This window comes from Centroberyx affinis, unplaced genomic scaffold, assembly GCF_046629955.1.
Source record: "Centroberyx affinis isolate AG114_WGS23_722 - 3 ecotype Tasmania unplaced genomic scaffold, CSIRO-AGI_Caff_v1 ptg000561l_1, whole genome shotgun sequence".
In the NCBI taxonomy this organism is placed as follows: domain Eukaryota; kingdom Metazoa; phylum Chordata; class Actinopteri; order Beryciformes; family Berycidae; genus Centroberyx; species Centroberyx affinis.
Window position 1 is genome coordinate 187478 of NW_027279204.1, and position 25692 is coordinate 213169.

General features: G+C 40.2%; 2 protein-coding genes across 2 annotated transcripts in view; both read right to left on the reverse strand.

Annotated features, from left to right (window-relative positions):
* LOC139643095 (neurotrypsin) overlaps positions 1 to 16780 on the reverse strand; it is a 40370-nt gene extending 23590 nt beyond the window's left edge. The window contains exons 1-3 of the mRNA XM_071518252.1: positions 16621 to 16780; positions 12976 to 13015; positions 5845 to 6087 (exon numbers count right to left, since the gene is read on the reverse strand). Of these exons, the coding sequence (XP_071374353.1) occupies positions 5845 to 6087; positions 12976 to 13015; positions 16621 to 16692 (355 nt within the window). The 5' untranslated portion in view covers positions 16693 to 16780. The remainder of the gene's footprint in view (positions 1 to 5844; positions 6088 to 12975; positions 13016 to 16620) is intronic.
* Positions 16781 to 19910: 3130 nt separating this feature from the next.
* On the reverse strand, positions 19911 to 25116 carry chchd1 (coiled-coil-helix-coiled-coil-helix domain containing 1). The gene is made up of 3 exons (XM_071518256.1): positions 24815 to 25116; positions 23153 to 23271; positions 19911 to 21306 (listed from the first exon to the last, which is right to left on the reverse strand). Exons 1-3 carry the CDS (start codon positions 24951 to 24953, stop codon positions 21196 to 21198), a joined length of 369 nt encoding a protein of 122 aa, XP_071374357.1. The 5' UTR covers positions 24954 to 25116; the 3' UTR covers positions 19911 to 21195.
* Positions 25117 to 25692: the final 576 nt, after the last annotated feature.

Below are 25692 nucleotides of genomic sequence, written 5' to 3' on the forward strand. Positions count from 1 at the left end.
CTGTTCAACTTTGCCAACAAGTGTTCAATAATCTAGGATAGTGAGCATGCTGATTGTTTCTGTCTTTGTCGGTCCTGTTCTTTTCGGCCCATGACAGTTGAAGAGTAGTGAGCACTAGATACACAAAATCAATTGGCAGTTTGACGACACACTCATAGCCTGCGTAGCAGTAAGTGAGTCAGTCGTCACCATAGAAATAGAACATGGTAAGGTACTCACTAACATAGTGTGAACCAAGCTGGCTTTGCAAAAGGACGAACCCAGATTTTTTTTTCTTTCTCTTTTTAATTCAGTGGAAAGTGAAAATCATCAAAGAATGCATGATGAATATTTCAGTAATTTTAGGCTTTGCACCATCATATGCCTACAATTTATTTTTATTAAAATGCATAGTCAAGTGCAGTAGTGGTTGTTTACAGTGACAGCAGGCTTTCATTGGCTTCAGTTGGATGTTTGGGGTGGGTCCAACAACCCAATCGACCTATTACTGACTACAACTGTATACGTATTCTGCGACAGAAAAAACCCCAACATAAAATGCAATGCCAATACAGTAGTACAACAAAAGAAGTCAAGGAGAAGAGAAGAGAAGAGAAGAGAAGAGAAACAGATCAAGAGAAGAAAGGAAGTGACAGTAGTAGAACAGAGGGTAAATAAGAGCATATAGATAGATCAGTGCAGCAGAGCACTGGTGACTGATGAATGGTTTTGAATAGCAGATCGTTGTCTATTAATATTTCACAGTCGTCAGCCAGATGGACTGAAAATGCAGAGTCTGGCTGACAAGCCTCACAACTGGGATTATCTTGGATTATCACTCACCAGATTGAACCTAGTCTGTGTGTTTGGCATCTCAGCATCAGTCCCAATGCAGCAGTGTGATAATTCAACCTGAGACACACATACGTGCATATTCACACCGAATCCCAGCAGTGACCATGTCTTTCTCTATCCATCCAGGGAAATGGAAGCATTTGAAGGAGAGCCTTGATGAACGCAAGACAGACAGACTGATAATCAGTCTTGTTACTGCCTGTCTGCTGCCTCAGGCCAAAAACACACCTGCTGCTGACAGCTGGCCACTCAGCCTGCCGACTGGCTAACGGACACGCATCATCAGGGCTTGTAACAGCATAATGCTAGTAAGATGAGGGGTCTGTGGAAAACACAAAGGGCGGGGCTGACTAATTGAGAAGCAGATATATATATATACATATTGGATATAAAGATGTGTGGAAGGATTGACTGAGACAGAACCACCAACTCAGACAGACAGGATGTAACAAACAACAGACAATGACATCCTGCCACACAGACAAACACTCGGTATTGTTCTGAAAGGTCAGATACAGGAACATAAGATATATCCTTCTTCAAAAACTAGCGGTTTGATCACCACTTATTTCAAGACTATAAGTCCCTGTTATATTGGGAGTCTACGTATACTATGGAAGCCCATTCCCGCCACTCAATAAATTAAAAATCGACTAAATTGTGAGTTTTTTTTCTCACAATTCTGACTTTTTTTCTCAGAATTCTGACTTTTTTTCCTCAGAACTCTGACTTTATATCTCAGAATTCTGACTTTTTTTCCTCACAATTCTGACTCTCACAATATCTGACAATTCTGACTTCAATAAAATAAAAAAACACTCAATTCTGACTTTATATCTCACAATTCTGACTTTATTTCTCACAATTCTGACTTTTTTTTCTCACAATTCTGACTTTATATCTCACAATTCTGACTTTAAATCTCAGAATTCTGACTTTTTTTCTCACAATTCTGACTTTATATCTCACAATTCTGACTTTAAATCTCACAATTCTGACTTTTTTTCCTCACAATTCTGACTCTCACAATATCTGACAATTCCGACTTTTTTTGTCACAATTCTGACAATTCTGTTTTTTTTTGTCACAATTCTGACTTTATATCTTGGAATTCTGACTTTATTTCTCAGAATTCTGAATTCCAAGATATAAAGTCAGAACTGTGAGATATAAAGTCAGAATTGTGGGAAAAAAAGTCAGAATTGTGAGAAATAAAGTCAGAATTGTGAGAAATAAAGTCAGAATTCTGAGAAATAAAGTCAGAATTGTGAGATATAAAATCAGAATTGAGTGTTTTTTTATTTTATTGTGTGGCGGGAATGGGCTTCCATGCTATACAGCTGTGTGCCTGGTGGAAAACACATAGGGTAGTTAAAAAAAAGAGGTTCAGGGAGCAAGCTAATGGCAGCTAATATAAGTCACTCTGTCGGTCAGTTACAAAAATAAAAAAAAACTTAACTGCGCATGTGCCATTGTGGGATACAGCTATAAAGACTATATGAACCTAAATGCTGTATCACTTTGAGTTTAGCTCGGAAGATAAAGCATATGTTAGCCACGCCAAAGGTCCTGGGTTCACGGTCAATGTCCATCAGATGCGTTTTTGATCCGGAATTAGACAGGCATGTGTCAGAGCCAGGGGGCAGGGATTGGCCTCCCAAGCAGCCGTTCGTGGAACTGCAGTTATGCCCAAAAAGATTTTTTCACTTCATTTTCAATGGTGGAGACCCCCTCTCCTGTGGCTATATAAGGTACTATTGTGCACCATATTGACTTTCTAAAATTTCTTTGTCACACATAGACTCCCAGGCCAGTGGTCTTTTCTTTTGAAATCCCTCGATAGTCGTGTGGAGAGAGGAAAAAGATTTATTTATTTATTTATTTTTTGTCAATTTGTTGTTGACTGTTATCGCCAAAGCAAATGCAAACGCATCAGACACTTTGAGGAAGGGGATATGTTTGGAGCCACCAATGTAATGGTAACACTTTACAATAAGGGTCACTAAGTTAAGGTTAGTTAATGCTTAATAAGCATTAACTAACCCTTAATTAACAGTTAACTAATGTGTAATTTACTAATGGTGTTCATGTTAACTAAGTTATTAATTTATACATTATTTAATAGTTTATAAAGATGACTATTAAATAATGTATAAATGAATACCTTAGTTAACATGGACACCATTAGTAAATGATTACGAGACACATTAGTTAACTGTTAATAAAGTTAGTTAGTTAATGCTTATTAAGCATTAACTAACCCTTAACTTAGTGACCCTTATTGTAAAGTGTTACCAATGTAATACTGACCAACTTAGTAATGCACTGGGTGGAAGGGAGGGAGATACCCTGAACAGTCCATCACTGAGCTAACACAGGTAGACATTCATATAAATTAATATCTTTGGACAATTTAGAGTCTCCAATCCACCTGACTGTGGGAGGAAACCCAGGAGAACACAGGGAGAACATGCAAACTCCACACAGAAAGGACCAGGAAACGAACCCGAAACGTTGCTTTTGAGGACACAGAGCTAAACACTGAGACACCATGACACCATGACACCCCTATAAGGGTTGACACTATTGTGGAAATCATCATGTATAGTCCCAGTGAAGAAGGGGTGCCACTCTATCCTTAACAATAATTTTCTTCCCCTTTTCTTCGATCAGTTCAAAGTCATGTGAATATTTCCAGGTCTTGTTTAGATCATATTTATACTGTGAATATTGTAATTAGAGCCACAATCTCTGAGGGAAAAAATACTTTTGTATGTTTTATTGATTTTCACGGCTGGTGTGAATGGGAAATTTTATAAAGCCATTAAAGCTTTATATAAAACCCCAGTTGCCTGTGTGCAGGTGAATGATATGAAGACTGGGTGGTTTCCAAGGCGATGATTTAGCCCAAACAAAAAAGTGAAAACCTTGGTTTGCAAATAGGTGATGTGAAGTTGAATATTCTGTTGTACGCTAATATGATATAGCACTCCTTGCAGGGACAGAGGAGGAGTTGCAGAACATGCTAAATACTGTAAATCTCTTGGGTAGGAAATGGAGATTATCGATTAATCGGGAAAAAACTCAAATTATGCACTTCAGAAAAGCAGGAGCAGGTAGAAGCACCTTTAATTTCCATGCTTTCCATATGCTAATTTCCATTAGCATATACCAGCTCATATAAATACATTGGATTTACTTTGGATGAACATTTAACGTTTGAAGAGGGCATTAGTGTTTTGGCTGTTTTGAACGGAAAATAAAAGAATGATGACGTAATGCAAGTTTGTGAAAGTAACTAATAACTGATTACATAAACTGAAAAACTGTGTGTTATGTGTTAAGTTACTCATTACCACAAAAAAGTAATCTGAGGACGACTCTTACCCCCAACACTGGTGTCACATCATGGTTGCACCATCCAGGACTCAATATCACAACCTTTCTTAACCATAGACAGATAGACAGAACAAATTTGTTGAGCCAGCTAGGAAATGATTCCACATGAATTTTTTCACAGTATGACTTTATGAGTGCAGGTGTATAGCTTTTGCGCTTGAACACTAAGATGTGGAAGGGGTGCTCTTGAACAAGACTTTGCGATCAAAAATCAAACCAGCAAAAATATAACAATGAAAACTGGTGATAGTTGGAGCACTTTTAATATATGACAAAAATGCAAAAGTTTATGAAAGAAGAACTTCATAATTTCCATTACGTAGGAGTGTACAAGATTCCCCTCAGATGGGCCTACATCCTCAGAAAATTGCACACCTCTAGAACACATGGCTGAATTTTAAATGAATTTTTGAAGTTTTATACTTTGGACAGATAGACTATAGCACCACCATCAGGAAGATTGGCCCCATATTACAGTACGTGTCGTTTTGGATTGAGGTGGACTGCTATGCAAAGTTTGGTGCAATTTCAATCATGGGAAGGCAGTTTGTAGAAAGAAAGAAAGAAAGAAAGAAAGAAAGAAAGAAAGAAAGAAAGATACCTCATAGCCCAGAACTCTGTCTCTGACCATTAGGCTTGGTTAGCCAGTTAGCATGTTGTGACCCTCCATCACAGTTACTTGTGCAGTCGTCTTACAACAGAAACAGAAAGATATGTCAGTGACAACACCTGTATTGTGTTATAGACTATGTTGAAACACAAAATACGTGATCACAGACAGAATTATGGGCGGCAGAAAGTTGCCTTTTTAACATTGCTGGTAATGGTGAGGGAGGTAGTTCAAGTATCTCTGGGTCTTGTTCTCGAGTGAGGGGACCATGGAGCGGGAGATGGGCTGGAGAATCGGAGCAGCGGGAGCAGTACTGCGTTCGCTTTACTGCACCGTTGTGATGAAAAGAGAGCTGAGCCAGAAGGCAAAGCTCTCGATCTACCGGGCAATCTTCATCCCAGCCCTCACCTATGGTCATGAACTATGGGTCATGACCGAAAGGACAAGATCGCAGGTACAAGCGGCCAAAATGGGTTTCCTCAGGAGGGTGTCTGGCATCTCCCTTAGGGATATGGTGAGAAGCTCGGTCACCCGTGAGGGACTCAAAGTAGAGCCGCTGCTCCTTCGCATAGACAGGAGCCAGTTGAGGTGGTTCGGGCATCTAGTAAGGATGCCTCCTGGTCGCCTCCCCAGGGAGGTTTTCCAGGCACGTCCAGCTGGGAGGAGGCCACGGGGCAGACCGAGGATCAGGTGGAGTGATTACATCTCCACGCTGGCCTGGGAATGCCTTGGGATCCTCCAGTCAGAGCTGGTTAATGTGGCCAGGGAAAGGGAAGTTTGGGGCCCCCTGCTGGAACTGCTACCTCTGCGACCCGACCTCGGATAAGCGGTTGAAGATGGATGGATGGATGGATGGTAATGGTGAGAACCGAGCTATACCCTGCGGCCATGTGAAAAGGGCCTATTGTAAGACAGAAAGATACTTCAGCCGCAAGTGGCGATTCCAGGGTTCAAGCCCTAACGACTTATAAGCCCAATATACGTTAAGTCCCTCCACTCACCTTGGTGGCAGTCGCAGTAGGCCCAGCCGATGGCGCCAGAGCTCTGCCTGAAGAAGCACCAGGGGTTTGCCTCTCGGTCCGGGTTTCGGCAGAAACTGTGGTCGCCCAGGCCTCGGCCCGGGTACTGCAGCATGTAGTCCGGGAAGTCCGTCCACTTCAGGCAGAGGGAGCCGGAGTCCGTCTGGGAAACTGAGCCGTTATAGTAGCCCAGCTCTGTAAAGCCCTCTGAACAGGACAGTGGGGCTGCCAATAGAGACCACCAATCAGTTATTCAGTCCTTCAATCCATCTGTATTTACTAGATTACTACACATTACTACACATTATATGAGCAACAGCAAACCAAAGAGCTTTTGATTATAGGAGAAAAACAGTATTTAAAAGAAAACAAAAAAATATAAATAAGTAAGACAGACAAGAAAACATGCAACTTTTCTTGTCTGTAGGCAGACAAGAAAAGTTGAACTGTTTGAGTGGATTATCCATGTCAACCACCCACCCACCACCCGATACTCTCTCTGTGAAGACATTTTTGTTAGCTATGAATGAAGTATTGTTTTTGTTGGTGGCGCCGAATAAAGGTCAGAAATAATAATCCTTTGTTCTTTTGTGACTTTTACAGTCACAATGCACATACACACAAGCAAACAAATAAATTACTCCACACATGGCTTTTTGTGCTAGACATGCATCGAAGACTGTGTGGCGGCCTCAGGTAGTTAGTATTAGTATTAGCGTCTAATAGTGCAGTGGTTCTCAAGGTGGGGTCCGGAGACCACCAGCGGTCCTTGAAAAGGTTCCAGGGGGTCCCCAGCAAACTGATGAATTAAACTTTACCATTACTTTGTTTATAAGAAGTTAACAGAGTTAGAGAATGTAGAAGAATGACTGTTTTGATCATAGTTTCACTGTTATCTCTCTACCTGCAATACAGACAGTCATGGAATTCTGGACAAAATCACATCTAACAATAAAAATATTCTCAGATTTTGGTCCGAGAGACAAAATCTCATCAAATGGGGGTCCGTGGCCCTAATGTGGACTAAACTAGGGTCCTTGGTGTGAAAAAGGTTGAGAATCACTGTACTAGTGTACTATCCAGTACACTGTTGTGTGCCGAGTAGGATAGGATACTATCTTCATATCGCCCAGCACAGTGCTTGAAAAACACCATACACACACCACAGACAAAGAAAATCATTGCATTGTCAACTTGCAATGAGAGTATTATAGATTCAACACAAATCTCATACCTCTCCTCTTGCTGGAATAGGCATGTGCTTGATCAGTGGTGATCTGCAAACCTCAGTTGTCAACAAGTTTGTTTTTAACACATCAGGAAGAGGTCTTGATCAGGGCTGCTCATGTTGATAGCCCCATAAATTACCCATGAGCCTACTTTACTTAAAACATCTTCTTTATAAAAAAAAAATCCTCCACCATTACTGCTGTTTAATTTAAGATGTTTGAAACTGGGTTTGCACACAGAGGACTTTTTCTGTGTTATCAGTGTGATCAGAAGCAGCTTAAAAATGATGGTGTATCACACATCAGACATCTGTAGACACACATTCATCTGGTGGGCAGACAATGCTTTGCTACAGTATTTCCTGAGGATACTGTATGTGACGGGTATTACACACGCAAACATAAATGTATGCACACCAACATGCTCACAAGAACACATTCACATTTGCACACACACAAAACTGTCATATAAGACATGTATATGCACATATTCGCCCTCAGCGCACATGCAACCAATGAAATTTAGGCACCCCTGAAAGGACATATGAATGAGCTGATTTAAAATGACTACATCACAACTTCAATGTGCTAATATCTTACTCATTCCTCACTTCTTTACACTTTTTAAAGCTCCCACATACTACCAGGAGTTACATTTTAACAGTTGAAAAACTGCACTTGCAGCATATCAGCCTTTCAAACCAACTTCAATGGTGATCATGGGTTGGGAGGAACTGAGTAGAAACTAATTAATTAATTAATTAATTAATAAAGTAATTTCCCCCACTTATTCCCATTTAGGGTGGTGGGGGCAGAAGCCTACTATAACATGCATTGGGTAGAAGGCAGGGAAACACCCTGGACAGGTCTCCAGTCCACCACAGGGCTAACACATAGACAAACTCACTCATGCTCACAACATAGTGAGGTTTAAAGGCTTAAAATAAATATTAAGGGTCAAATGACTCTGGAAAAGTATCGACAAGACAGAAGAACTCTCCTGTCAACAATGCATTAAGTGTGTGTGTATATACGTTTCTTTCCGTAAAACACTGAGACGCAGGTGTGCCATTTTGCACTTGAGACAATATAGCACCTCCGCTACGACCCATCATTCAATGTGGCAAGGAGTAGCATAATAATGTGAAAATGCCCTCTGAGTGCCATAGTTTGATTTTTTTTGTACTCCCGACAAAGTATTTGTCCAATAGGTTCGCTTGATATTAGGTAAGGTGAAACGACCTGGACTGATACAATGGAAGAACCTAGCGAACTCTGGTTCGGACCTAAAAAAAAACTTCACAAACATGACTGCCGTGCTTCTGCAGGGTATAGGGTATTTATATATAACTCAATACAGGTGTTGTCACTGACATATCTTTCTGTTTCTGTTGTCAGACGACTGCACCACTATAAAAAAGAAAGTGATTTGATTGAGGGTCACAAAATGCTAACGGTACAGAAATTACCGTTAGCCTTGGTTAGCCAGTTAGCATTTTGTGACCCTCGATCAGTTACTTGCGCAGTCGCCTGGCAAAAGAAACAGAAAGATATGTCAGTGACAACACCTGTATTGTGTTATACACTATGTTGAAACACAAAATAAGTCATCACAGACAGAGTTATGGGTGACAGAAAGTTGGCTTTTTAACATTGCTGGCAATGGTGAGAACTGAGTTATACCCTGCGGAAGTACGACAGGCAGCCATGTTTGTGAAAAGGGCCTACTGTAATGTGAAAACACACTAGTTACATCAGAACATGAAGATGCTGGAGCTTCTGGAAAAAAAAAGAAAACTGGTTTTCAACATTTGAATTTTGAAGAGAATCTACTTCCTACAAAGCCAAAACAGAATCTGACTAGTCGCTTTTCGTATCAACTCCCTGTCTCCATGACTCATGACATGAAACTGCTGCCAAGGATAATCTCTGCCTAGCTGAACCGTGTGCTTTACCTTTGTTCTAATGAACAAGTCCATTCATGGTTCTTCAGAAAGCTGTATCTGGCAGAATACTGAAAATGCTTTTTGGAAACACATCATGAAATATTTTTCTGTGCTAAATCAGTGCATAAAAGTCTAGACAGTATTGGAGTATTGAGGACACACACTTTGAGATGTTGATCTGTACTGAAGCGGTGCCTCAGTTGAATATGCCTCATGACTTGATGTGTTTACTGCCTTCAGTGATCCAGCCCAATCAATCTCCCTGCCAAAGCCACACATAGAGGCGATAAATATTTGATAGAGTGCACACAGCAAGACAGGATACCCTGGGGGGATAATTTTGTGGGAGGTGTTCTTAGGTAAAGGTTACCAATCCAATTTGGTCTTTGAAACACATTCACAGACACATGTATAAAGCATACACACAAATACACTAGTTTGCAGGTGTACACACACACAAACACACGCTCAGTCATGAAGTAAGAACACAAACATTCTCCTCTCCACACCTTACACACATATACAGACAAATACAACCAGATGAAAAGATGAATGCTGTAGCTCAGCAGTTGTCTGGATTGTATGTGTTTGCATGGCTGATCCTACATCCTATATAGAGAATGGATGTGCTGTATGGCCTTTTTCCATCTCGTTCTACATGCTTGTCAGCTATGAGCATCTTGGCAAGTAATGTAATAAATGTTTTCTATGACAATCATGGATACAGACGACAAAGGGTTTAGTAGACATGTTACGTCATTAGTTTACAGTCTTGCTAAAAGTGAGTGTGAGCTGTCAGATTAAAAAGCCTGCCATCCAAACCCTAAGTTCTAAGAATTTTACATCTAGGCCTATCTAGTAGCTTTAAATTATACAGCCATCAGCTTGTCCTTAAAGTGGATACAGACAACTTTTCAACTTTCCCCCCGTTGTCCCCCCCTGGTGTTTCCAAGTGGTATTGTTGTTTGCGCCGCTGTTGCAAAGACAACCGGATCGCTTTCCGTTAGAGCCTACCTCTGTGCAACAGAACAAACCATCTGTCTGCTTATCAACTCCTTGATCATAACACAATATAGTAACTTTCACCACTGCTCATTTTAGAAAGGCCACTGCAAGAAAACGTGTTCTTTGTTTAGATTATCAAACGGACAATGGATCATTTGTTTGTTTCTGGCTGTTAGCGTTAGCTAGCTAGCCAGAAACAAACATAGTTAGATGTTTGTTAATTTTGTCCCAGAAACAAACATAGATGTTTGTTTCTGGCTGGTCCTGGCTTCCTTGTAGCTCCTGGTTTGTTTTCTGGCTGCTAGCGTTAGCGTTAGCAACATGGCTAATGCTACGGCCAGCAGCCTGGCTACTGTCCAAAGCAAGAAACAACCGTAAGAATCCCAATTTGAACTGGAAACCCTGATCTCAGTGCTATGATGAAAGGCAGAGTAAAACATCCGGTAGTATTAATAAGTAGGCGGTTGTTCCACCGTCCGCCATTTCCGCTACTGGGGATAGCTACCGATAGCTACCGGGGAAATTTATTCTATTCCTCTTTTGGGTGCGCAATGGATGACACACTTCCTTTGTGCCGTAAATCATTCTCCCGGGAGATCGTACCCGGTGGCAGACAGAATTGCATAGTGAAAGCGAGGCTTATAGGGAACCAATCTAAACGCAGATGGTGTCATTATTCTATAGCCATTACACTGTACAATCAACATTTACTTCATAATGATAAGTTCAAGCAAAAAAGTTGTCTATAGGGTCTTTAAAGGTAACTATTACTGCTGCGATGCATAAAAACTTGTTTGTACATTTGTACATTTGCCACTGGGAGTATAGCGCAGGTATCAAGTCAGTGGAAGCTGAGGGAAAAGCAAACCGCTCTGGGAGGAATCTCCTGTCTGAGCTTTAACTGGGACTGTGAGCTAGGTGTGGGAGTAATATAGAGGCATGGTGTTGGTGGGGGTTAGACAGTGTGGTTTACAGTAAGCAGGCATGCCATGGCTGGAGGGGAAAAAGCAGGGAGTTGAGGTGAGGAGATAGGGAGGGGTGGAAAGAAAGGAAGGAGAGAAGCAGAGTGCACTAGAGGGGAGAAGCATGGCTTTGTTTAAGCATTTGTGCCATTACTGGAGGGAGGAGGGAGGGAGGGAGGAAAAGAGAGGAGAGACTAAACAGTTTGACTTGCGTTCTGCCGAGGAGATTATGAAGGAATATTGTAACGTGGACATGGTGAGGGCTGAAAAACAAAATGGAATACCTGAGACATCTGTGTCTCATAAAACGCCTCAACCCTCTGACCCTACATTCAGAAAGAATGCTGTGTCAGATTACCCTGCCACTGCAACCATTCATGACAAACACTGCTAATTCATAATACATAGAGCCAGGTAGGCTGCTAAAACTGGACTAGTGGTGGGTGCTCACACTACATTTAGTTTAAATACACCAAGTAGCCTCCTGTGCCATAAAATCAGTCTAACTGTTGACAACAACTGGTGAAAGTATGAGCTTTTATTCTTTTTCTTTCCAACCAACACATACAACAAACAGATAGATGTTGCTTGCTTGTCTTAATACAGAACTTCCTGTTTTGGTTGGAGAAAGGACCCCAGTGCAGCGTGTGTGTGTGTGTGTGTGGTGGTGGTGGGGGGGTGTCTGTGCAGGTAATACCTGCACTGTTTCAACTAATTCATTCTTGTTCATGACTGTTTGGAAATGTATTTTGTACTTAATTCATTGCTAACAAAAGAGTAATTATTACCGAAAACATTATGTTATTGGCTCTTTGTAGGAGTTTGTGTTTGTTATATGGATTTTTTCTTTTTTGCATACTTTTTCTCACTTTGGAAGAGGTGAAACACTTTGGACTTTGCTGAGGTTGACCAGAATATACGGGAATTCACTTAAGTATCTCTGCTTGCCATATTTGTCTTGAGGTTTTCTTCCCTCTTGTATTTTTGTTAATCCTATTTTTTCCATTCTGTCTTTTGGCCCACTGCCCTCGCTCAGAGTCGGAGTGTGACAAATGCCCCCAGAAAAATCAGAGTTACTGTGACTGCATGCAAAGTCAATGGAAAGAGGCAATTAGGGTGAGATAGCAGCAAAGAGATGTTGAGAAACTGTCCTGACGCAGTAAAGTGAAAGCCTCAAAGCTTCAAGCAAGACTCTATCCAGGCGTCTGCAAATTTCTCCCCCACCTAGTATTACAGCAGGAAAATCCATTGGGTATTTGTGACCAATAACACTGACCAATGACATCTGACCAAAAAGTTTATAAAAGCTATATTCCCCAAAGAAGACATTGGTACTGCTGCTGCCAAGCCAGGAACAAAAGGATTAAAATGTTGAATAAAAAACAGTCTACACTCTTCAATTTAGGGCTTTCCATGCTTCGATGTCACGAGTAAATGTCAAATCCTGCTAAAACAACAAATCTTTATCTCACACTCTACAACACAACACACACAGAAATACCACAAATGCACATGTGCTTTGAATCCACTTGTGAATTCAGGACACATGTTGGTTTTCACATGTGAACAATTTTTCTTACGTTGTATTCTGACATCACGTGACAATTTTTACTTCAGATGTAAAAAAAAACAATTTCTGGATGAAGTGGTTTTTGCCACGTGATTTTTTTTTCACATTTTCACCTGCCATTAGATATGACAATATTTATTTCAATAGGCTACGTGACATGTGTGAAACATTTCACATGCAAGATGACAAGAAACATGAAAGCCAACATCTGTCCCAAAAGCACGTCCTTTGAATTCATATGGGTTTTCACACTTTTTGTGAGAGGAAAAAGGAATATGATTGTGCCCTTTGCACCAGTCCAGGGACTACATACTTCAGGAGAGTTAATGTAACTGCCCACACTCCCTGATAAATACACAAACAAATGAATACAATAGATGGCAAAGAAAACCCATGCATACCTGCACTCTGCAGAGTATTCAAGTATCCATCTTGAGAGACCTGTGGAAGTAATATAAAATCAGCAAACCAAAATACAGTTGAAGTACTGTGAAGTCGTTGCCATTTCAAAAGCTGTCTAGGTCAGTGATTCTCAACGTGGGGTCCGGGGACCACCTGGGGTCCTTGAGGGGGTTCCAGGGGGTCCCCAGCAAACTGATATATTGTTAAACTTCAGCATTATTTAATTTACAAGAAGTTAACACAATTAGAGAATGTAGAAGAATGACTATTTTGATCATAGTTTCTCTGTTATCTCTCTACCTACAATACAGATATTCATGGAATTCTGGACAAAATCATATCTAACAATAAAAATATTCTCAGATTTTTCTGAGAGACAAAATCTCGTCAAATGGGGTCCATGGCTCTAATGTGGACTAAATTAGGGGTCCTTGATATTAAAAAGTTGAGAATCACTGGTCTAGGTAAATGCTGATTATCACTGTTATCTATTTATTTTATCCAACATAGTGCAATATTCAAACTGCAATTACTTACAGAGCAATAACTATATTGTGTATTTGATTCTAATTTTATCTTTTTCTTCTACTGTTTCTATTTGTTGTTGGTTTATATATATATATATATATATATGTATATACTGTATATGTACTGTTTTTTATATACTGTTTTATTGGTTTATATTGTGTTGTATTCTTTCTCTTTCTGGATTGTGATTCTGATTTTGAACATCACTTAACATTATTAAGTGCATCACTGTTCACTTGAGCAGGCTGTGTAGTTCATAGCATAACGTAGTTCATAAGATAGATAGATAGATACTTTATTGTCCTCAAGAGGAAATTTAGTTCCACCCTTTATACACAGCCTCACATACATGTACCCACATACCCGGCACACAATATTCATACAAAACAGGAAGACCACAATACCATTCACAATACACTGGCACAAGACATTCAATCAATGCATTGAATTCAGAGCTTCAATGGCAGAGGGGACAAAGCTCTTTTTAAAACGGGCATAATGAATATGTTTATAATTGGCTGCTCAGATCATAGCATAAGGTAGCTCATAATGAAGAAGAGCTACCTTGTGTGCATAGAGTAGTTCAGAGGGAGAAGGAGGAAACATATTTTGATTCACAAAGACATGTTTTAAGGATGTAATAGTGTTCATGCAGATGCAAACAATATATTCAGGGTGGAGATTTTTTTGGCCTGTTTATAATTGTTTATGGCTATGGTTGTGTATGTTTTATAAAAGCCTATGTTTATGGTTACATAACATCTAGAGTGTGGTTGTTTTTTTTAATACAGCTTTTTTGCATCCATACTCTGGATGTACTCCTGTATGGATGTACTCCTGTATGGATGTACTCCTGTATGGATGTACTCCTGTATGGATTGCTATGATCTATGATGGCCTAGCCTGCTTCACTGTTTAGAGAAGACTAAGGTCTCCTCTAAAAAATGGCATTTTTACATTTTGAATAATTTACTGGAAACAAAACCTATTACTGATGAAATACCACTAGACAACTTGTGACAACTTACCCCACATCAGGGTATGTTGTCACAAATGATGGGGCTTGTTGTAATTTACTTTTAGGTATCAAAATTGTTTTTATGTTAGAGTGTTTTGACTTAGACTGTTGTAATCAAGGTAGCCTTTTATTAAGAAACTAAACATTTGTGTAATTGGACTTTTGGCTCTAAAATATTTAGAAATATTATATAGAAATAATGCCACTGAGAAAACGTACCCATGTGACAACTTGCCCCGCTCTCCCCTACTCACAGGTGTTCTTCATATGGCTAATGAAGCAAATGGATGACTCCTTTTCTTTTTCTTTTTTTTAAATAAGCAAACTATCCGTTTTTATACTTCATTATTATTGATAGGTCATTACACAACCATCACATTAATGATTTATTATCTCATGAATTTGTTGGATTTTTAACATTCCAGTCTAAACACAACCACTTCTGGTTTACATACAAAAACAAATACTTTGATTGGCTGAACAAATATAGATGCAAATACAAATAGTAGCATCTCCAGTCCGCACACCCCTAACAGAAAGGCTTGTCAACAACTGATGAGTGTTGTTGCAGTCTATTTTCACTGTTTAACTTTTTGCTTTCACGCAAAGGCTATACAGCAACTTTGCCTAATGAATTAGGCTAATTAAAGCTTCTCTTCATTCTACCACTGCAGCATAAAGTATCTCTTAGATCAGTGATTCTCAACCTTCTTGATATCAAGGACCCCTAATTTAGTCCACATAGGGCCACATTTAGGGCCACGGACCCCCATTTTATGAGGTTTTTTCTCTCAGACCCAAATCTGAATATATTTTTTATTGTTAGACATGATTTTGTCCAGAATTCCAATGACTAGGCTATTTGTATTGTAGGTAGAGAGACAACAGTAAAAATATGATCAAAATTCTACATCCTCTAATTGCATTAACTTATTGCATGGTGACGTTTAACAATTCATCGATTTGCTGGGGACCATCTGGAACCCGTCAAGGACCCCTGGTGGTCCCCAGACCCCACGTTGAGAACCACTGTCTTAGACCAATTGATTTCTAAAATAAAACAGCCAACAAAAAAACGACTTTTATCATATTATTTCTAACCAAAAACATAAATTGCATTTAGCCGACAACCTTGAAAATTGGAAGTAGGAGCTTATGAGGAGCACTTGAGGGCAGCATTACATCATCTCTGTTTTACCCCAGGCTCTTAAAATGATGAGGTACTCCATATCATTCAGATTAATTCATCCAAATGTTGAATTTCTTACTTATGTGGCTGGATGCATTTTCTTTTTTTTTTGTTAAATAAAGGCTGGTTAGCTATGGCATGACTTGGCATGGGACCACTTATCTGGCAGAGTCGTTTATCAGTTCGATAATAAGGAATCATTTACTTTCATGATCATTTACGTCACTATTATTCACTACAAAGCGGCCACTTTCACCACTGGTATACCTCTATGGGCTAGTGACTCGGTAGCCTGAATAGAAAGGAGGGTAGACTTTGACCTCCAGTCGGTGATCATATAAACAAACAACCACCAATAGAAACAAACAAAAAAAATTATATCATATTTTTGGAAAAGCATTCATGTATGTATTAACGTTGTATTTATTTACGCATAAAAAAGTGTTGAAAAGTTTACATAACACGACAACCGTTTAGGCTATATTCTATTTTATTGCTTAATAGGCTACTTTACTATTCTATATGTTTCTACTGATTTTTATTAAGTACTACTCTATTTGCGTGCTTATAGTTTTCTTTTTTGCCTATTCCTTTTGCTGCAAAGTTTTGACTTGAATTCTCGCAGACAGACAGGCTGATTCCTAATTCTGTAGCCTACCAAGGCAATTAGGCTATAGGTTAAAATCCCAATGCTTCTAATGCGGATCTATTTGGTGATACAGGGTCTGAAGTTTGGGAGGTGCAGACAGTTGTAGGCTTTATGGGACTTAACTTGATCAGATGAAGGTCTACTAGCTGGTGTTTGGGCTCCGTGACGTGAAAAGCACGGGAGAAGCCCCGGTCCTCTCCAGGCTAAATGGCAAAGCAAAAGCGTAACTAAATATAATATGACCCGCTGGCAGCGCTTACCTCTGCAGAGACGGAGAGGGCCAGCAGCAGACAGCAGGGGACGAACCCGGTCACAGCTTTCCTCCAGTCCATCCTGCCGGGGAATCATCTCCTCCGCGCCCCTCGACACCTTCCAACTTCACCCCGGCCCGTCTGCAGCTGATAACACGATCCTTCCTCTCGGGGCTCGGGGGGGAAAAAAAAACAAAACACACACACACACACCGAAACACACCGGCTGATCCGGTCCGATGTGAACTGGCCCCCCGAGATACCCAACACGCTTCAGGGGCTAAAAATGACGTGCTCTCGGTGAGGAAAGGAGATAGGACTGGGGACTGGGACGCACACGCACACGCACGCACACACACACACACGGTGTCTTGTGAAGGGGCGTCGCTCCGACTGTTTTCTATTCAGAGTAACGGAGAGGATTTATCGGTGCAAAGCCTTCATATCCATATCTGAATAACTGAAATAACTAAAGGTCCCAGATAAGCATCTAATATTACACACAGTGCGGTGTCTCATATAAAGGCAGAGTAATGGAAAAACCGGAGGTCCGTGAAGACAACATATAAAAGCAGTGTAGAGCAGAGTTGTCAACAGCAAAGGGAAATGGTTTCAAGTGATGACAAAACTTACAAGATTAAAATTGCCATTGTGTTGCTGTGTGCAGAATTGTTAAACAATACTTACCATAAATAATATCACTATTCTGGGTTTCAGTGGAGAGTTTTAGTGTCCCATGTAGGTCTAAATGCTATTTTAGAGTCTTTTCCACCCTGATAAGAATACAATTCTGGGAGAAACACTGAATACTGAATCCTGATTTTTTTGCCGTGAAAATGGTGATATATAAAGATATGGAATATCGGCACAGAATATATCAGCTCTCAATGACTTAAGTATAACAAATGTCAGTGTCAGCCTTCAAAAACCCATATTGGTGGAACCCTACTTGGCATCTTATCAGGTAAGGCGCGGCCCTTATTTGATAGACGAATATGTTATCTGGATCCAGCTAGGTCTCACTTGTAAAAGAGGCTTTAATCTCAGTGTGACTTCCTAGTTAAATAAAGGATATATATCTGGATGTGAGACTACACCTGCTGATAATGAGAAACTGAAACTTGGGAAACAATAGAGGTGCTGAAAACAGAACCAGTGGAAGTCAACATCCTGCCGCCGTGAGATCCCAGAAGATCTGGCCGAGATACGCAGGGAGGGCAAAGCCTTGATTTCTTTCCCATCAGCTGGATTTCAATGGCCAACATAAGAGGCACTGATTGTTGTTCCTGGCAGCCTTTCACAAACACACAGATGGTTAGAAAGCTTGAGCTTGATAAAATCATCAAAAACTCTAAGTGTGCCTCTCGGGGGGCGGACAGTCTCTGATGCTCGCTTGGCTTTCAGGAGATGTCAAAGATAGCGACATTTTCACAGATCCCATTGAAACAGCTGAGTATTTTCTGCAAGCTATTCTAATCCAACAAGGCATCAACAAAAACAGAAAGGCCCTCCAGGCCCAGATATGGCCTTCAAAAGCAGGCTATTGAGTTGCTTTGTGTCTTGGGCAACTAATTATTTTTGGAGTTGTCTGTGTCAAGTAAATATAGTCACATATTTTGCTCAGCTGGAGTACTGGATACTGGACGTGACCAGGCAACAGCAAGTTTACGAGCAGGTGAAGAGGTCAGTCGGGGGTAAATGGTGAGGAATATTTTCCCAGTCAGGCCATGTGACCAGGCTTCCTGACATGGGGGGGGGGGGGGGGTTGTATTTACGGATGCACCCTAATAGCAAATATACATTGATTTCTCCTTTACCGTCTGAATCATGTTTTTGTTGTGACTGTGTCTATGATGTACACTGCCCGTCAAAAGTTTGGGGACACCACCTTTTTCTTCATTTTTACTACTTTCCACATTTTAGAATAATAACAAAGACATCAAAACTGTGAAATAACACAAATGGAATTATGCAGTGACCAAAAAAAAAAAGTGAAGCAAATTCCAAACTAGCTTATATTTTAGATTCTTTGCCTTGATGGAAAGGCAAAGGCTTTGGAAAGAAATTCATACATAGGCATCAACTTCACTGTTATTTATATTTGTCTAAGAAACAGATTTCAAGAATTTAAGCAGACGCCTTTAGATCAAAATGTCTTTAAGAGAATGAAAAATATAGAACATTCAACCAGGTGTCCCCAAATTTTGGACAGGCGGTGTATTTTGTACGTTTTTGTGCATTACTGTCCTTGAGTTAGTAATTTTTTTTTACAATTTAATCCTCTGAGAGGTGAATATCACTTTGATTTACTGTGGGTCTGCTCCTTTCAGTAGTTTACTGTAGCCAAATGAGTATAAAGCTGAATGTGTTTTCTTTCTGATAACATACACCCCAACCAAAGATGTGATATAGAATTTTGTACTTGATGATGCATTCCATTCTGAATGAATGAAAGAATAAAAAAGGCTGGAATGACTTTTAAAGGAGGAAAAGTCCCATGCCTGACCGACACTCTAGCCCAGGGGTTCTCAACATGGGGTCCGGGGACCAACAGGGGTCCTTGAGGGAGTTCCGGGGGGTCCCCAGCAAATTGATGAATTGATAAACTTCACCATTGTATAATTGACAAGAAGTTAAAACAATTAGAGAATGTAGGAGAATGACTGTTTTGGTCATAGTTTCACTGTTATCGCTCTACCTACAATACAGATAGTCATGGAATTCAGGACAAATTTTCAGATTTGGGTCGGAGACACAAAATGTCATTAAATGGGGGTCCGTGGCCCCAATGTGGACTAAATTAGGGGTCCTTGATATGAAAAAGGTTGAGAATCACTGCTCTAGCCTGTGTGGTAACAGGTAATGTGAAAAGCTACTTTGCTGAAGCTGACATTACAAATGTGTATGTATATGAATGTTGATGGCTGTGGAGGAGTTCCTTCTCCGGTCTAGACGCTTCAGTGGAAGTGATAAGCGGGGTGGGGAAATGTTTGGTTGGGGGGGGTATATGCAATGACAGGCAGATAAACATGGACCTAACAAAAATATCACATTCTGACAATAGTGTGTGGAAACAGCACAAAATCCTTCCTGCTCCACAGACAAAACATGCTACCAAATGCAAACTTTAAACATCATTACCCGAATGTAAATAAAGACTATTTCTACTTGAACCCAAACTGTTTAGAAAATGATTGAATTTGAAATAGGGATAAAAGGAAGAGAGCTGAAACGGGAGGAAGGCTGTGAAGAAGGGAAAAAGGACAACTGTGTTATTTTAATAAGTTTAATGAACCATGACGTTCACATCACCAAAGGTTAAAAAGAACTGAAGACAACCTTGGCTTGGTAGAATAAAGCCCACAACAAGTTCATCAGATAGTGAAGAGCAGAAAATTAGCTCCGGAAAACGTGGAGATCCAGGCAATAGTTGTGTACTAGGGCTGAACAATTAATCGAAATTTTATCGAAATCGCAATATGGCCTACTGCAATTTTCGAATCGCAGGAGGCGCAATATTTGTTAAAGGCGAAATGTGTCAAAATACCATTTTAAATGAAATATTGTGGTGCTGCAGAGATGTCCTGGCCTACACATCATATTCTACAGACTTAAGAAAACATCTTTGTTTGGTACAGATCTCCGCAAAAATCGCACCATAATCATTTTAATACGTTTTTCAATGAAAATGAGAATAATGATGTAAAAATTATCATTCCCTCTAATATCGCAAATCATATCGCAATTGCAATATCAGTCAAAATAATCGCAATTAGATATTTTTTCAAAATCGTTCAGCCCTATTGTATACCACAGATACCTCAGTAATCTTATTTGCCATTCATTGGATAAAGATGAACCACAATGGGCTTTTGCTTACTGGTAATTTATGTAATCCTACCTGCCCAATAGGCTGATAATATCTGAACTATGCCATTAACCAGCAATCTCAAATTACACAGGAATGATGATCTACTGGAAAGCTCCCATCAAGGAGCCATGAAATACAAGAATAATTCCATCCCATTCCACTAATACCATCTCTGCACCGTTCGTGACCGCTCTGCTAAATTGGATTGAGACAAAATGGGGAGTAATTTCCATCAGAGCCAACTCAGGACACACGGACGAGGTCACATTAGAATTCAAACCATAAACACACAGCTTCTTATGAACACAAAGGCCAGGACTCGCCACTGATGGGCAACATAAAACGATTTATATAACTCGTGGAAGTCTGATGAAGTTGTATATTGCAAACAGAGCTATACACAGAGGCTGAGTTTGTATTGGAATCATCCTTGAAGCTGACTTGAATGGTATTTCTTTATATGATATCCAATAATAGAATATACTCAGTTTAACATATCCCCAGAAAACCACAGCTGGCATGGCTGTCTGTATTGTCTGTCTGGATTCAAGAGACAGCTTCTTTTTTTTTCTTTTTTTTTTTTTCTTTAAACAAGACGACTCCGGACAAGTCCTTGCTTGATAAAGCCCAGTCGCTGGTCCAAGATCCCAATCCACTGTCCGCTATTTAAGAGTCTTTAACCCACACATTACAAGTTCATATAAGCTTCTTTCCTAGACTTCAGTGCGGTGGTTGGGAAATCTCTTCAGCAGGGTTGTGGCTTGTTTGGGGTGCAAGCGTCCTCCCTGGATGTCGGTTTGTTTTGGTGTAGCCTTCATAGCAGCCTGTGAAGGATGGAAATACATTGGTTACCAGTATTTTTTTTTTTGTGACCAATTTTTTTTACAATTTTCCACAAGGTTTGCAGGTGTAAATCAACAAGTAACCTCTGTCAATAACATAACATATAGGTATACCAGGGCATTGATAGACAGGTAAATAAATAAAATAGGGAATAAAAAAGCAAATAAAATATATTCTTTTTTTTTTTTTTATCCCCGTAATAAATTCACAACTTACCGTGTTAGTTGCAATAAAGCCATGCCATTATAACTAAGACAGTACAAGATAAAGCATACACCTGCACCTTTGATCGCTCCTTAACCCTGACCTGCCCCATCCCCATGGGTCTGTCTCGAAATTCCACTATACATGCAGGATATTTCCTAACAGTACATTACAAAATAAATAAGGAAACAAAATAAAAAATAAAAATGTATATCATGGTTCTAGCTGCGTTGAGTGCCTCCTTCCTAGCCTCGAGCATAACCTGGCCTGCCCCATTCATCCTAGCAACAGAGAGCTCCATAGATAAAATCTCTATTAAAGAGAGATTCCACTGGTGAATAGAAAGAGTGGAGTATGGTTCAAATTCTGCCCGGACTCATCATTCAACAGCATACGTTCTGGGGAGGAGTCAATCTCTAAACCAAGTGTTTCAGAGAGACGTTTTGTTATTTGTTCCCAAAAACTGATGGACACTCCCACATGATATGTAAAAATGTCCCAATTTGATTCAAATCACAGGGTGCAGTTTGGAGAAGTAGTTATACTCATCCTAAAACGGCGCTTACCAGTATTTTTTTTAATGTGCATTGTGTTTGCAGTGAGACTGGCTCTTCTCTGCTGCAACCCCACTTTGTGATTTAGACCAAGACAGCTGGATTTTTACATAAAAATATTGACAAGTGCGGCGTTAAATAAGAGTTCATTTGAAACCATAAAAGAATGCCCAGTGGCCAGTTGCATAAAGCTAGTTTAAGACTAGTCTAAGCCTTAGACTGGTCTTAGATTCTCAAGTTGGACTAGTCTAATTAAGACTGTCTGTTACTTAAATATTACGACTGAATTACTTTGAGGTAGGAAAGACAGCCACCTTCCCCCAGGCTAATCTTGAGTTAAGAACTTTGTTGTTATGGCAACGAGTCGGCCTAACTGTCAGAGTGGGAAGTTTAAATACTGAAGCTGTTTCATACAAGATGCCAAATCTCTGGTTTTTGGGAAGAGTCTGAAGAAGAGAGAGAGTCTTTAGAGACAGAAACAAGCCATTAGAGATCTAAAACAACCAAGAAGTAGTAGGAACAGGTGAATATAAATGTCTATAGCAAGTTTGACTTAAAGTCACATTTAAGTCTAAGACTAGGTCTATCTTTATGCAACTGGCGCCAGGCCAGGCCACTACACCAATTCAATAGCGCCTTAGAAAAATGATTAGCCGTTCCCACAGTGTTAACAGTGTTAGGTGAAGACATCTCAGCTGAGAAGAGAAAGGAAATGAAGCCAGACACAAACCGACGTCAGCGGATGCACCAGCCAAAGCCAAGAATGTGGAAAAAGTGGGAGAGAAAAGCAAAACAGAAGGAGAAGATCCTGCAGGAAACAGAACGGTGTATGGCCGTGGGTGAGAGGGAGAGAGTTTTGCTGTGACTCCTCCCAGCAAACAAGTGGAAAATGATGTTAGCTGGCCTAATTACCTTTTCCCTAGTCTGCTGAAAAAAATATTCAGCAGACTCAGCAGAGCCGAACAGCTCGAAACAGCCGGAGAGTTGGATATTTAGCCTGAACCAAGGGAGGCTGGTGTGTATAGGAACATACCTGATGTCGGGTGTATTGGTGTGTATGGGAACATACCTGGGCCTTCTCTACACATGTGTAGAAGGCTTTCATTTCATTGGAGCACTGCGCGTCAACAAAGTTGTTCTTCTTCCAACAGGCCATCATGACCGATATCTCTGTGATGCAAGTGGCCTCTGTGGGGAAAAAAAGTAGAGTTTATGTTCACCCTCATAATCAACCCTGCCCCCTCAGGGATTAACACTGATGTGGCAGTGTGTGAATTGTAAGGTCAGAGGTCAGGGTCAGCTATAGAACAGCACCCCTGAAGCCGGTAGGGACTCTGGAAGATATAAGAATTAGCAACCAAACACAGGAAACCTCAAGGAAGCACTTAGTGGGTCCAAAAGCTCTAGATTTACGTCATTATGTAGCATTATTCTAGGTAGAGGAGATGATAACTTCTTCTTGTACAGTGGGTCAACTGAAACAAGGAAATGGGCTGATCCTGTTTACAGCTGGCCAGCCCATAGAGGATGTTGGGGGGCGGTACCAGCTCGCACTGAGAGCTTTCTATTGGCTGGCCAGTTGTAAACAGGATCAGCCAATTTCCTTGTTTGCATTGCCATCCCAACATAAGTAGTAGTAGAAAGTACTTAGTGTTTCCTCTACCTAGAATGACGCAGAACGACATGGTGAGTAAGGCTGGGTATTGGCAAGGACCTCACGATACGATACATATTGCGATACATTGCAATACTCTACATAATTTACTGAAAATTTAAAAATAGAGCTGAAAATACAACTTGCTGTGTACCACCTGGGTAGTCTAATATGTACATCACATTATATTGATAACTCAGCGGACAAATTGAGTCAAAACTATTTAATTCAAAGGGATCTGAGGGAAATTTAAGGACATTTTAAATCCGTTTAAAACATGAATAATTTTTTTTAATGTATCGATGCGAGGGGCTAGAAAATCGATACAGTATTGTGGAAAAAAATATTGCAATACTCAGCTGTATCGATTTTTTGGACACAACCCTAACAGTGAGGCAAATCTGAACCTTTTTGACTCGTTTGGCAACAAAACACTTTGTACCTCTCGGTTCCTCCTCTACTCCCTCTATTTCCTTTCCTGCTATTTATTTCTTACATGTTCATTCTAGTGCAGTGGTTCTCAACGTGGGGTCCGGGGACCACCGGGGGTCCTTGAGGGCATCCCAGGGGGTCCCCAGCAAATTGATGAAGCGTTAAACTTCATTATTTCATTTACAAGAACAATTATAGAATGTAGGAGAATGACTTGTTTTGATCATAGTTTCACTGTTATCTCCCTACCCACAATACAGATAGTCATGGAGTTCTGGACAGAGATTTGGGTCCGAGGGACAAAATCTCATCAAATGGGGGTCCGTGGCCCTAATGTGGACTAAATTAGGGGTCCTTGATATGAAAAAGGTTGAGCACCACTGTTCTAGTGCATTGAGAATACAGTGAGGGCATTGTGCACGACTCTGACCCTTAACTTTCCTACCGTTAGTTGCTTGTAATGTTGTAAAATTCATGCTTGTTCTACTGTTGACCTCATTGAAAGTCACTCTGGATATCAGTTACATAAATGACTAGAATGTGCTGTAATACGGACCTAACAACATCTAAATAAGATGCGTAGCAAGAGGACACATTCTCCAACAAAATGGTCGACTGTCAAATATGATGGAAAACGGGATATACCTCCTTTCTTCATTTTGCGGTTAGCCACAGTATCTTTTAAAGCCAGAGCCTTGTTGGGTTTGAGGACCGGTTTCCCCTGCTGCCTACCGAGCAGCCTGCTGACCTTCTCCTGGAAGGCAACACCTCCCTGCGAGGCCATTTCACCGCCAACGAACAAGTACACTAACTCACTGTAATACTCACTAACTACTGGAGACAGTAGCTGGTAGACTGCGACGATATGTCTACGGATATATTACAGAAATTAAATCAAGTCGGCATATCAACTCCACATCATTTCCTCAGTCGACTGGTGTGCGCGGCGCCATTAGCCGTAAAGTGCGTTGTAATGTCGTAAAGCCCAGCCCATGTGTTTGCCACAAGCTTCTGTTGCGTTCAGCGCTGTCGGAATTCTCAGAATTACTAGTTGTGCGCACCATGAATGACCCAACAAAGCGGTAAAAAGGACTGAGAAACATAGAACCAGTGGTGGAAGAAGTACTGAGATCTTTTACTTCAGTAAAAGTAGCAATACAACAATGTAAAGATACTCCATTACAAGTAAAAGTCCTGCATTCAAAATCTTACTTAAGTAAAAGTACATAAGTATTGGCAGCAAAATGTACTTAGAGTATCAAAGTAAACATACTCATTATGCAAACTGTCCCCATTTAGAGAGTTATATTTTTCATACATTATTGGAATATTAATACTGATTTAATGACATACATGTACATGTAAGCAGCATTTTAAAGTTGTCAACGTGAAGCTAATATAACAATTTAGCTATACTTTTGGGTAGTCTAATCTATAACAATGCTATTTTATAGTTATTTTATAAAGATGATCAAATGTTTTAAATATAAAATATTGATCTGAAAAGTAACTAGTAACTATAG

What these genes read in the sequence shown, in the direction of transcription:
- chchd1 (XM_071518256.1), bottom strand. Translation starts at nt 24,953, where the DNA reads ATGGCCTCGCAGGGAGGTGTTGCCTTCCAGGAGAAGGTCAGCAGGCTG. An exon ending in CCGCAAAATGAAGAAAGGAG is followed by an intron (nt 23,272 to 24,814) that starts GTATATCCCGTT and finishes TTTTCCCCACAG; the next exon opens with AGGCCACTTGCATCACAGAG. An exon ending in CATGTGTAGAGAAGGCCCAG is followed by an intron (nt 21,307 to 23,152) that starts GTATGTTCCCAT and finishes CATCCTTCACAG; the next exon opens with GCTGCTATGAAGGCTACACC.